This window comes from Lipotes vexillifer, unplaced genomic scaffold (assembly GCF_000442215.2).
Source record: "Lipotes vexillifer unplaced genomic scaffold, Lipotes_vexillifer_v1.1 scaffold1478, whole genome shotgun sequence".
Lineage (NCBI taxonomy): Eukaryota > Metazoa > Chordata > Mammalia > Artiodactyla > Lipotidae > Lipotes > Lipotes vexillifer.
In genome coordinates this window covers 111,358-124,625 of record NW_006781074.1, presented here as the reverse complement: position 1 = coordinate 124,625, position 13,268 = coordinate 111,358, and the positions used below count along the sequence as shown (strand labels likewise).

At 35.5% G+C, this 13,268-nt stretch overlaps 1 protein-coding gene across 1 annotated transcript in view; it reads left to right on the top strand.

The window, feature by feature from the left end:
- CENPC (centromere protein C) overlaps positions 1-13,268 on the top strand; it is a 79,118-nt gene that overhangs the window by 49,990 nt on the left and 15,860 nt on the right. Inside the window, exons 11-13 of the mRNA XM_007454456.1 lie at positions 3,934-4,077; positions 5,215-5,297; positions 8,772-8,831. Coding sequence (XP_007454518.1) covers positions 3,934-4,077; positions 5,215-5,297; positions 8,772-8,831 — 287 coding nt within the window. The remainder of the gene's footprint in view (positions 1-3,933; positions 4,078-5,214; positions 5,298-8,771; positions 8,832-13,268) is intronic.

The following is a 13,268-nucleotide window of genomic DNA, read 5'->3' as shown; positions in this document are numbered from 1 at the left end:
CCAAAGTTGATAGTTGCTACAGTATCTACTTAAGAAAGCCTGTTGGGTGTCTGGATTCATAGAAAGGAAGATCTTTGAGACATTTGTTTAGTTAACCTGTATAGTCATTGAGCTACTTACTATAAATAAAAGATCAAATATGTAATTATTTTGGTATTCTACTTGCCATAAGGTGGGAAGATAAATCTTTGTGGTTACTCAGTGGCTCTCATGGAAACCTCACAGATAATTTAGATTTAGAAAGCATGTTAACAGTATTATTGTTCTGTATTTAGGAAAGGCAAAAAAAAAAGAGACATTATTACATTAAAATATGAATATGTCTAATTTGTCTAAGGAGTCTTCCTGATTAGAAATATTACATGGAAAAAAATATTACGTGAACTTCTCCTTTATACAAGTAACAGATACTAAAATTTTAACTTGAATAAAGTGATATTTTTTGCTTCTTATAACCTAGTAACCATGGTCATTAATTAAACTACAAGCTAAACACCCTTATTCCCCTCTTAAAGCGTTTAGAAAAAAAAAAAATCTTAAAGAGCTAGTGCATTTAAAGTATAAGAATTACCCTCTAAAAATCTTTGAATTTCTCTCATTTTAAATTTGTATAAGCACTTAATTTTTATATTATTTCTGTAAGCCATTTGGAACAGAAATTTACTACATTAGATTTTTTAACAGCTTTATTGAGGTATAACTCATATATAGTTCACTCATGACATGTGTAGAATTCATTGGTTTTTATTGTATTCATTGATAGTGCAAACCGTCAAAACAGTCAATTTTAGAACATTTTCATCATTAGGGTCCTTTAGCTATCATCTCCCTGTACCCCTCCCCAGCAACCCTACAGAACCACTAACCTACTTTCTGTCTACAGATTTCTCTATCCTGGACTTTCATATGAGTGAAATCATATAGTATGAGTTTTTTTGCATTGACTTCTTTCAGTTTGTGTATTTTCAAGTTTTGTCCATGTTGTACCATGTATCAGTAATTCATCCCTTTTTATGATTGAGTGCTATTTCATTTTGTTACATTATGTTTTGTTTATCATTCATCCATTGCTGGACATTTGGGTTGTTTCTACCTTTTGGCTATTATGAATAATGCTGGTATAAACATTTGTGTACAAATGGAATTGCTGAGTCATATGGTAACTTTACATTAATCCTTTGAGGAGCTGCAAGACTGTTTTCCAAAGCATCTGCACCATTTTATATTCCTACCAGCAGTGTTTAAGGCTTCCAATGTCTCCACATCCTTGTTAACATTTGTTATTATCTGATTTTTTGATTCTAGCCATCCTAGTTGGTATGAAATGGCATCTCATTGTGGTTTTGATTTTCATTTCTGTGAAGACTAATGATGTTGAGCACCTTTTCATGTGCTTATTGGCCGTTTGCCAATCTTTAGAGAAAGATTTACTCAGATCCTTTGCCTAATTTTTTGGGATTGTCTTTTTTTTTAAATTGAATTGTATGAGGTTTTAATATATTCTAGATACACGTCTCATCAAGTAAATGATATTTGATAATCTTCTGTCTTATTCTTTGGATTGTCTCACTTTCTTGATGGTGTCCTTTGAAGCACAAAAGTTTTTAATTTTCATAAAGTCCCATTGATCTGTTTTGTCCATTGTTGCTTGTACTTTTGGTGTCATATCTAAGAATCCTTTGCCCAGTCCAAGTTCATGAAGATTTACTCCCATGTTTCTTTTCCTAAGAGTTTTGTAGTTTTAGCTCTTAAATTTAATTCTTTGATCCATTTTGAGTTCATTTTTGTATATGCTGTGAAAAGTCCAACTTCATTCTTTTGCATGTGACTATCCAGTTTTCCCATAACTGTTTGTCAAATGGTCTTAGCACCATTTTTGAAAATCAGCTGACCATAGATGTATAGGCTTATTTCTGGATTCTCAATTTTATTGTTGTCTATATATCAGTTGTTGTTCTAGAACCACACTGTCTTGATTACCATTGCTTAGAGGTAAGTTTTGAAGTCAGGAAGTGTGATTTTTCTTTTTCAGGAATATTTTGGCTATTCTAAGTCCCTTGCAATTCCATATAAGTTTTAGAATCAGTATGTCAATTTCTGCAAAGATGTCAGAATTCTGAAATGGATTGCGTCGAATCTATTGGTTTGAGGAATATTTCCATCTTAATAGTGTCTACTGATCCTTGAACAGGGGTGTTTGTCCTATTATTTAGATCTTTAATTTCTCTCAGCAGTATTTTCAGAATATGTTTTACACTTCTTTTGTTAAGTTCATCCCCCCTAAGTATCCTTTTTGATGCTGTTGTGAATGGAATTGCTTTTTAAATTTTATTTTTGGATTGATCATTGCAAATGTATAGACATACAATTGATCTTTGTATTTTGATCTTTATCCTGCAATCTTGTTGAACTCATGTATTAGTTCTGAGAGCTTTTTAGTAGATTTTGTGGGACTTTCTAAGTACAAGATCATGTCATTTATGAATAGTGATAATTTTATTTCTCCCTTTCCAATCTGGATGCTTTTTCTTTCTTTTTCTTGTACTATTGTCCTGGCTGAAATCTTTAGTACTATGCTAAGTAGAAGTGACAATAGCAGACTTCCTTATCTTGTCCTTAATTTTAGGGGGAAAGCATTGAGTCTTTCACCATTCAGTGTGTTATTAGCTGTGGGTTTTTCATAGATGTCCTTTTATCAGGTTGAGGAAGTTCCTTTTTATTCCTAGTATGTTGAGTGATTTTGTAGTGAAAAGATACATTTTGTCAAATGCTTTTTTTTGCATCTGCTGAGGTGATTGTGTGATACATTTTTGTTGTTGTTGATAAAATTTTTTGAGGGTTTTTTGTTTTGTTTTGGGTTTTTTTTTTTTTTTGGCTGTAGTTTTCTTGTGATGTCTTTGTGTAGTTTTGTTATCAGGGTAACACTGACTTCATAAAATGAGTTGGAAAGTGCTCCTTTCTTTTTTGGAAGAGTTTGTGAAGAATTCGTATTAAGTCTTTGAATGACGGTAGAATTCAGTGGTGAAACCATCTGGGCCTGGGCTTTTCTTTCTGGGTAGTTTTTTGATTACTGATTTATTCTCTTGTTATAAGTCTTTTGAAATTGTTTATTTTTCTCTTGAATCAGTTTTGGTAATTTGTGTGTTTCTAGGATTTTGTCCATTCCATCTAGGTTATCTAATTTGTTGGCATACCGTTGTTTATAGTATTCTCTAATAATCCTTTTTATTTTTTTTTTGACTCTGAAGATAGGACCTAGAGGGAGATTAGAAACTCCAGAAATAAACTATCAAAGAATACTCAGAAGTTTGGATGCTCTTTAGTTATGTTGCAAACATAACTAAAGACTTTTTTTCCACAAATGATAAGAATAGGCTGGTAGACTGAGTCAAGAAACAAATTAAAACATAGGACTTGTAAGATGTGAGAGTGGAGAGAGAATTATGCAGTCTAGGAATAATGTATCTTGTTTGCATATATTTGGGGTAAGCTAGTTAGCTGGCAGCTACCAAAGAGATGCGCCTATGTCCCTCTGAGCATTCTGCTGTTCCTTAGTAAGCTGAGTAGAGGTATCATATAAAACAATTTCAGTTGTTTGTGGATTTTCAACAAAAACTGTGATAGATTTAACTGTGTAGTATACATCATAAGCTGCCTGTAATTAATGTCTCCCAGTGCCCTCCTATCATCATGTCTATCTTAGTCAGGCCAGGTCTGTACCATTTCTTTTATCAGAATTTTTCAAATTAGAACTCTTGGTAGGTTCTAAAGTCAAATTTCCTTTCTGGACTAGTTGTAAGTTTTAGGACCTGAACAAGGTTATCTGATTTTTGTTATAGCCAGTGTTATATTGTCTACCCACATTGTGTAATGTTTCTAGAAGAAATATTTTTTGAAGAAATGTAAACATTTACAAACTTTTCATTTTCATAGAGGTACAGGAAGCTCAAAGAATCAAGATAGTATGGCTGCACAAAATGTTCATCAAAAGTCTCAGATCAGTGGATATACATGCAAGACACGAGCAGCGTCAAACTTGGATTTTCGAGAGCCTGGGACTTCAGTTTTGGAAGGAAGGTATGCATGTGTTCTAAGGATAATAGGATTTACTCACTGTATTTGTTACCAATTGCTGTGTAACACATTACTCTCAAAGCTTAATATTAATTTTGTTAGTGCCTTGCAAACATTATTTCACAGTTTCTGTGGGTAGAAATCTGGGAGAGAATTAGCTGGCTAGTTCTGGCTCAGGGAATCTCATGAGGTATAGCAGTCAAGATATCTATCTGATTTGCAGTCCTATGAAGGCTTGACTAGAACTTGGAGGATCCACTTATAAGGTAGCTAGAGGCCACAGTTTCTTGTCATGTGGCTCTCTCCATAAGGGTATTCAGTATGGTAGCTAGCTGGCTTCCCACAAAGCAGGTGATCCAAGAGAAAGTGTGACTATCATGGAGGCCATAGTGTCTTTTGATGACCTAGACTTTGAAGTCTTCCACTTTATTCTGTTCACTAGAAACAAGTCACTAAGTCCATACCACACTCAGAAGAGGGGAGTTAGAATTAGGCTGTACCTTTTGAAAGGGGTGTCATCTAAGAATTTGTGGATGTAAGTTTAAAGAGAGCATACTCAGCAAACCAAATTAACCTATTGTCCTAATATCTGAAGTCACACACCCTTTTTCAAAATGAAAGAATGGTAAATTATAGCAGATTCTCAGACTTTGAAGGGATGGCTAAGATTTCTTTACTCTTTGGGAGCCTGTGACCACTAGGCCTGTCTTGGGCTCATAATAGGAGGAAGAGGATCTAGGACTGGGATAAACTGAATCATCTCTGAACAACTTCTGAACTATATTTTAAATTGCTTGTTTTTGCCTGTAGTTTAAAACAAAATTAAGATAAGCTTATTTATTTGTAATTTTATTTCTTATGATTTGATTTTTATCAAAGAGTGTTATTTGAGTTGACTTAAATTTGTAACTCTGATTCATGAGTTAGTTAAAAAGTTTATAAAATTCAGTATTATCATGTTTGACAAGTCAAATGTGGTATTAAATTGTAGATTTTTTGTTTTATGCAGCAAATAAGTATACTATTAATATTTTATAAGAAAAAAACCTTTGGCAGTTTTAGGATAAAAATGACCATTAAGGTAGATATATTAGATAGATATAAATGCACAAATTTTGTGGTTTACCTTTTTTTCTTAAGTGGACCTTCTAGGCTCAAGAATTATTTAACGTCTGGAATGAATAATTCAGATGTGGATGATAATGAAGTTCAGGAAAGTTTGAGTAAGTTATGATTTATTTTTTACTGTCTTGATTTTTGTAGTGTTATGCATGTGAAGTAAGGTGTGCTATGTTTTATTTAAATTATCACCAGTGACATTTTTGTGGCAAATATGTATTGAGTACCTACCCTTAAGAGCCTTACTTTATGGCTAGAGATTTCTAAGACCTTATACCTGGGTGAGAGAGGGAGGGATGGAGAAGACAGAGGGGGAGAAAGAATGAGAGAGATGAATGACAGTCCTTTCTTTGAAGTAGGACATAATAATATAATTGGCACTTAAGACACATACTGCAGTATTTTAAAGCTGATAAGGGTGTAAATGAAGCAAGATTAGACATATATTGATGATTACTGAAGCTAAGTGTTGAAGTTTTTAAAATGCCTCTTAATAGTTTTATAATTTTTTATGTCCCTGAAGAATGTGCTTGAAATATAATCTCTTACACTGTTTTTCTCTTTCCTAATTCACTAATTCTTTTTCCATTTAAATTGTTTCTTCCCCTTTTGTTTAGATTTACTTTATTATTTTTCTTTAAGTGGAATGCTTTTTATATTTATTTTTCTGCTTGATACAAAGATGAATACACATTCTTTGCTTAGTTTTAATACCTGGTATATGTTTGTTATGCAGCATTGGCTGTAATCCTAAGAAGTTGTGTTTTGTTTTGTTCTTTTGTTAATAATTTATAGTTTCATTTCATTGTTCTTGATAACCTTGCCCTGTATTATTAATTCTTTGAATTTTCTTTGTGTTCTAGAGTATGCTTAGAACACATAAAATTCATGGAAGAATTTTGTAATTCTTCCATGGATGCTTGAAAAAGAGAATATTACTTTTTGTGTACAGATATGGATTAAATATATATATATATATACACATTATTTTGTTAATGTAAGTGGATGTATATTTTTAATATACTTTGAATAATGCTTTTGCACACTTAAGAGACTACATTATAGTGTAAACATAACTTTTATATGTATTGGGAAACAAAAATATTCATGTGACTCACTTTATTGCCAAATTTGTTTTACTGCAGTGGTCTGGAACCAAACTCTCAATATCTCTGAGGTGTTTCTGTATTTAGAAACCATGAGTTCACATCAGTACCTCCAACTCCAGTCCAGCATGTTCGACTTTCCCTTTTCCATCTTTGTTTTGTTTTGTTTTGTTTTTGCGGTACACGGGCCTCTCACTGCTGTGGCCTCTCCCGTTGTGGAGCACAGGCTCCGGACATGCAGGCTCAGCGGCCATGGCTCATGGGCCCAGCTGCTCCGCGGCACGTGGGATCTTCCCAGACTGGGGCACGAACCCGTGTCCCCTGCATTGGCAGGCGGACTCTCAATCACTGTGCCACCAGGGAAGCCCTCCCTTTTCCATTTTAATAAACCCTTAAGGATAGTGAGAAGCCTGGCTCCCATTATCCTCAGTATTTTTATTCATTTGCTTTGTTCCTTCTCTTGTCTCCAACAGTTGCCTCCAGAGCCACTGCTATAGGAAAATTTCCAAGAATGACTAGCCCTCTACTTGTTATAGTGGGAAGTACAAGGGAAATTGTATATATATATATATATATATATATATATATATATTTTGGAATAGCTTTATTGGGATGTACTTCACATACCATACAATTAATGCATTTATAGTATATAATTCAGTAGTTTATAATTATAACCACAGTAAATTTTAGAACACTTTCATGATCCCAAAAAAGAAACCTGCTCTTTAGCTGAGAATGTAATGAAAACTTAGACCTGCTTTTCAGGAAACGTATATTACACACAAAATTGTATTAAAAATCTAAGATGGTTCATGGATATTAAGTGTTCTAGTTTCATATTGCTTCATAACTTAACATCCCAAACTTAGTGGCTTAATACAACAGTCGATTTATCTCTTATGGTTCTGTGGGTTGACTTAGCTTATTAGCTGGGCAATTCTCATTTTGGCTCTCATGCATTTGTAGTTAGATGCAAGCTGCTGGGGCTGGAGTCACTTGAAATAGCAGCTAGACTGGAAATCCATGGTGACTTATTTACTCATATATTTGGTACCTTGCCAGGGTGGCTGAAATAATTGGGGCCTGGCCAAGCATCTCTTTTTCTCCACATGGCCTTTCCACTTGGTTATCTTGGTTTCCTCACAGCCTGGCAGTCTTGGGGTAATCAGTCTTCATAATGATGGCTGTCTTTCCTCAGACTGAAGTTCCAAGAGATCCAGGTGGCACCTGCATGTCTTCTGAGGAATTAGGTTTCAAAGTCCCAGAATGTCATTTCTGTGCATTCCATTAGTCAAGCAACTCACTAAGGCCAGTGGTGATTCAAGGAGAAGGCAATTAAACTTTGCCTCTTGATAAAGAACAGCGTTTGTGCATAGGAAGGGAAAGAATTGATGGTTGTTTTGTTTAGATGCTATTTATCACACTAAAGTTGAGAACTCTTGACCTAATTGTCACACTGCTAAGTAAATTCAGTACGGTTGCACTATTTACAACTTTAAGAATCATAGATTACTTTATTAACACAGTAATTATTCATTATCACACCTTGCATTTTTATCCACCCAGTGGCTTATTTCACTTAAAGTCCACAAGCAATAGAAAACCTGTTTGTTTTTTGTTACTTGTAACTGTTATCGTCTTAAGATATATTCACTGTAGCAAAATCTAGAGACATATTATACTGTTTTTCACTAGCCTTCATTTCTCAGCAGTGAAAAGCAAAGGGAGTAATAAAATGTATTGTCAGGTTGACAGATGAATGGATAAAGAAGATGTGGCACATGTATACAATGGAATATTACTCAGCCATAAAAAGAAATGAAATTGAGTTATTTGTAGTGAGGTGGATGGACCTAGAGTCTGTCATACAGAGTGAAGTAAGTCAGAAAGAGAGAAATAAATACCATATGCTAACACATATACATGGAATCTAAAAAAAAAAATTGTTATGATAAACCTAGGGGCAGGACAGGAATAAAGACACAGACGTAGAGAATGGACTTGAGGACACGGGGAGGGAGAAGGGTAAGCTGGGATGAAATGAGAGCGTAACACTGACATATATACACTACAAAATGTAAAATAGATAGCTAGTGGGAAGCCGCTGCATAGCACAGGGAGATCAGCTCAGTGCTTTGCGACCACCTAGATGGGTGGGATAAGGAGGGTGGGAGGCAGACACAAGAGGGAGGAGATATGGGGATATATGTATGCATATAGCTGATTCACTTTGTTATATACCAGAAACTAACACAATATTGTAAAGAAATTATACTCCAATAAAGATGTTATAAAAAAAAAAAAGGAGTATGCATCCAAGTAAAGAACTGTTATTTTCTAAGGAAAAAAATGTATTTTCAGGTTGAATTTTATTTTAAAATATTTATACTGAAGTTGACCGAGTAACACACTTTAACTCAACGTGAAATTAGTGGCCATTGCTCATGATATTGCTTCTGCAATTTGCAGATGATTCAAGAGTAAAAAGGTCTAAGTCAACACCAGAGAACAAGGTGCATCACAAATTAGGTAAGATTACTTTTCTCTTAATATTTTCATATTATAAAACCTTTATTTCTAAATATAACTTAATTTTTTCTCAGGCAGGGGGAAAATATTAATTGGCAGAGAAAGTAAAACTTGTATTTAGTTTTCATGAATTTCATGGTAAATCATCACAGGCCACTGAGTTTATTGTCCATTTATGAATCCTGTAATCCTCTCACTCATTGCTCTATAGTAGGGAGCTGATAAGCTAAGAAGCTAGGGTGGAGAATTCTATAAAATGTAACTGCTAGGTAGATGGCATCCCTGACAACTTCTCCCATTTTTTTCCAGTTCACACCTAAACAAAGCAGTAACTAGGATAAGTAAGCTGGGAGCTAAGGAATCCATGGAGAGGCCCACATGAGGATTAAAACTATGGTTTTCAAAGAGATATATTTGCTGGTCAAGATTCATGGGACCTCTCACGTTTGTGGAACTGGAGTGGCTTTTTATCTCTCCCCCTATACTTGAGGCTTCTACACTTGTACCTGAAGAGAACCTGTAGGAATGAAGCTTTTTCTAATTGCTTCAACCAAAACCTCACATCTTGTCAGTATTTTGTAGGCCCGTGTGAAGAGAGGCTGCTATACTTCTTGGTGCTTAATGCTTGTCTTGGAGTGGAATATGCCTAGAGTCAGTGTAGGCAAAGAGAAATAAAAGTGTCCCTGAGCAGGGGCTCCAGCAACCCAAGAGAGGAAAATCAAGAATTATGCCTAGCAACAGTAGGCAGCTTCTGGTGTGCTAGAACCGTTGTAGTAGATGGATAACAGTTTTAACAATGAAGGAAATATGAGTACTGTCAGAGATCTAGTTATATCATAGAAGGCTTTCTGGTTGCTAAAGCATAATTTTTCAGTTGAAAAAGTCAGTACATGAACTGAAAGTAAATATATTTTCTGTTGAGAACTGAATTAGTAGCTGGTATTGACATTGAAGAAATTCATCAGAACAGAAATATAAAAAAAGATGGAAACGATGAAGAAAAAAATATGCAGTGGAAATAACATGGAGACAGCAGATAAAACATGCAAATAACAGGATTTCCAGAAAAAAGAAACAGATGGAGGAATGAAAACAGTTAAAGAAAGTACTAGTTAAAACTTCCCTAGAGTAAAGATAGGCTTCATCTGCAATTTGAGAAAGTTTACCAACTGCCAGAGAGAATTAATGAAAAAGATACATCTCTAGACATAAGTGAATAAAATTCCTGAATTTCAAGGATAGAAGAAAGCTTCCAGACAGAAAAGTTACATATAAAGGAGAAAAAGAAACCCAACAAAACCTGACTACCACAACTCACGTATGTAACTCTGGAAGAATAAAATAATATATATAGCCTTTCAGAAATGTATTACAGAGGCAGGCGTAGTCAAGATGGCATACTAGGAGCATGTGGAATTCATGTCTCCTCACAACTAGGGCACCTACCAGGCACTGGTGGGGCACCACGGACACCTAAGGGGACAGGATGAACCCCCAGTGACTGGTTGTTTCTATTATACTTTTATTTTTCCTGATATATTTTTTATCTTTCTAATTTTATTTTTTATTTATTTATTTTTTTTGTGGTATGTGGGCCTCTCACTGTTGTGGCCTTTTCCGTTGCGGAGCACAGGCTCCGGATGCACAGGCCCAGCGGCTGTGGCTCACGGGCCAAGCCGCTCCGTGGCATGTGGGATCTTCCTGGACCGGGGCACGAACCCATGTCCCCTGCATCGGCAGGCGGACTCTCAACCACTGCGCCACCAGGGAAGACCTATTTTGTTTTTTAATTCTTTGATATTGTACTGCTCCTTTTTCTTTCTTTCCTTTTTTTTTTTATGTGCCACAAAGCTTGTGGGATCTTAGTCATCAGGCCAGAGGTCATGCCCGAGCTCCTGGGTGGGAGCTGCGAGTCCAAACCGCTGGACTAACAGGGAACCTCAGCCCCCATGGAATATCAATCGGAGTGAGGCCTCCTGGAGGTCCTCATCTCAGGACCAAGACCTGGATCTATCCAAGTGCCTACAAACTCTAGTGCTGGACATCTCAGGCCAAACAACCAGTAAGACAGGAATACAGCACCACCCATCAAAAAAAAAAAAAGACAAAAAACTATGTTACAGATGAAGGAGCAAGGTAAAAACCCACCAAACCAAACAAATGAAGAGGAAATAGGCAGTCTACCTGCAAAAGAATTCAGAGTAATGATAGTAAAGATGATCCAAAATCCTGGAAACAGAATGGAGAAAATACAAGAAACATTTAACAAGGATCTGGGAGAACTAAAGAGCAAACAGTGATGAACAACACAATTACTGAAATTAAAAATACTGTAGAAGGAATCAATAGCAGAATAACTGAGGCAGAAGAACAGACAAGTGAGCTAGAAAATAAAATGGTGGAAATAACTGTCAGGGAGCATAATGAAGAAAAAAGAATGAAAAGAATTGAGGACAGTCAGAGACCTCTGGGACAACATTAAACACACAATCATTCAAATTATAGGGGTCCCAGAAGAAGAAGAGAAAGAAAAAGGGTCTGAGAAAATATTTGAAGAGATTATAGTCGAAAACTTCCCAAACATGGGAAAGGAAATAGTCAAGTCCGGGAAGCACAGAGAAGTACCATACAAGATAAACCCAAAGAGAAACACACCAAGACACATATTAATCAAACTAAAATTAAATACAAAGAAAACATATTAAAAGCAGCAAGGGAAAAACAACAAATAATATACAAGGGAATCCCCATAAAGTTAACAGCTGATCTTTCAGCAGAAACTCTGCAAGCCAGAAGGGAGTGGCAGGACATATTTAAAGTGATGAAAGGGAAAAACCTACAACCAAGATTACTCTACCCAGCAAGGATCTAATTGAGATTCGATGGAGAAATTAAAACCTTTACAGATAAGCAAAAGTTATGGGAATTCAGCACCACCAAACCAGATTTACAGCAGATGCTAGAGGAACTTCTCTAGGCAGGAAACACAAGAGAAGGGAAAGAACTACAAAAACAAACCCACAACAATTAAGAAAATGGTCATAGGAACGTACATATTGATAATTATCTTAAATGTAAATGGACTAAATGCTTCCACCAAAAGACACAGACTGGCTGAATGGATATAAAAACAAGACCCGTATATTTGCTGTCTACAAGATACCCACTTCAGACCTAGGGACACATACAGACTGAAGGTAAGGGGATGGAAAAAGATATTCCATGCAAATGGAAATCAAAAGGAAGCTGGAGTAGCAATTTTCCTATCAGACAAAATAGATTTTAAAATAAAGACTATTACAGGAGACAAAGAAGGACACTACAGAATGATCAAGGGATCAATCCAAGAAGAAGATACAACAATTGTAACAATATATTCACCCAACGTAGGAGCTCCGCAATACATAAGGCAAATGCTAACAGCCATAAAAGGGGAAATTCACAGTAACACAATCGTAGTAGGGGACTTTAACACCCCACTTTCACCAATAGACAGATCATCCAAAATGAAACTAAATAAGGAAACAAGCTTTAAATGACACATTAAACAAGATGAACTTAATTGATATTTATAGGACATTCCATCCAAAAACAACAGAATACACTTTCTTCTCAAGTGCTCATGGAACATTCTGCAGGATAGACCATATGTTGGGTCACAAATCAAGCCTTGGTAAATTTAAGAAAACTAAAATTGTATCAAGTATATTTTCTGATCACAATGCTATGAGACTAGATATCATTTACAGGAAAAAAATGGTAAAATATACAAACACGTGGAGGCTAAACAATAAGCTACTGAATAACCAAGAGGTCACTGAAGAAATCAAAGAGGAAATCAAAAAATACATAGAAACAAATGACAATGGAAACACGACGACCCAAAACCTGTGGGATGCAGTAAAAGCAGTTCTACGAGGGAAGTTTATAGCAAAACAATCCTACCTCAAGAAACAAGAAAAATCTCAAACAACCTAACCTTACACCTAAAGCAATTAGAGAAAGAAAGACAAGAAAACCCAAAGTTAGCAGAAGGAAAAAATTCATAAAGATCAGATCAGAAATAAGTGAAAAAGAAATGAAGGAAACAATAGCAAAGATCAATAAAACTAAAAGCTGGTTCTTTGAGAAGATAAACAAAATTGATAAACCATTAGCCAGACTTACGAAGAAAAAAGGGAGAAGACTCAAACCAACAGAATTAGGAATGAAAATGGAGAAGTAACAACTGACAGTGCAGAAATACAAAGGATTGTGAGAAATTACTACAAGCAACTCTATGCCAATAAAATGGGCAACTTGGAAGAAATGGACACATTCTTAGAAAAGTACAACCTTCTGAGACTGAACCAGGAAGAAATAGAAAATATAAACAGACCAATCACAAGCACTGAAATTGAAACTGTGATTAACAGTCTTCCAGTAAACAGCCCAGGA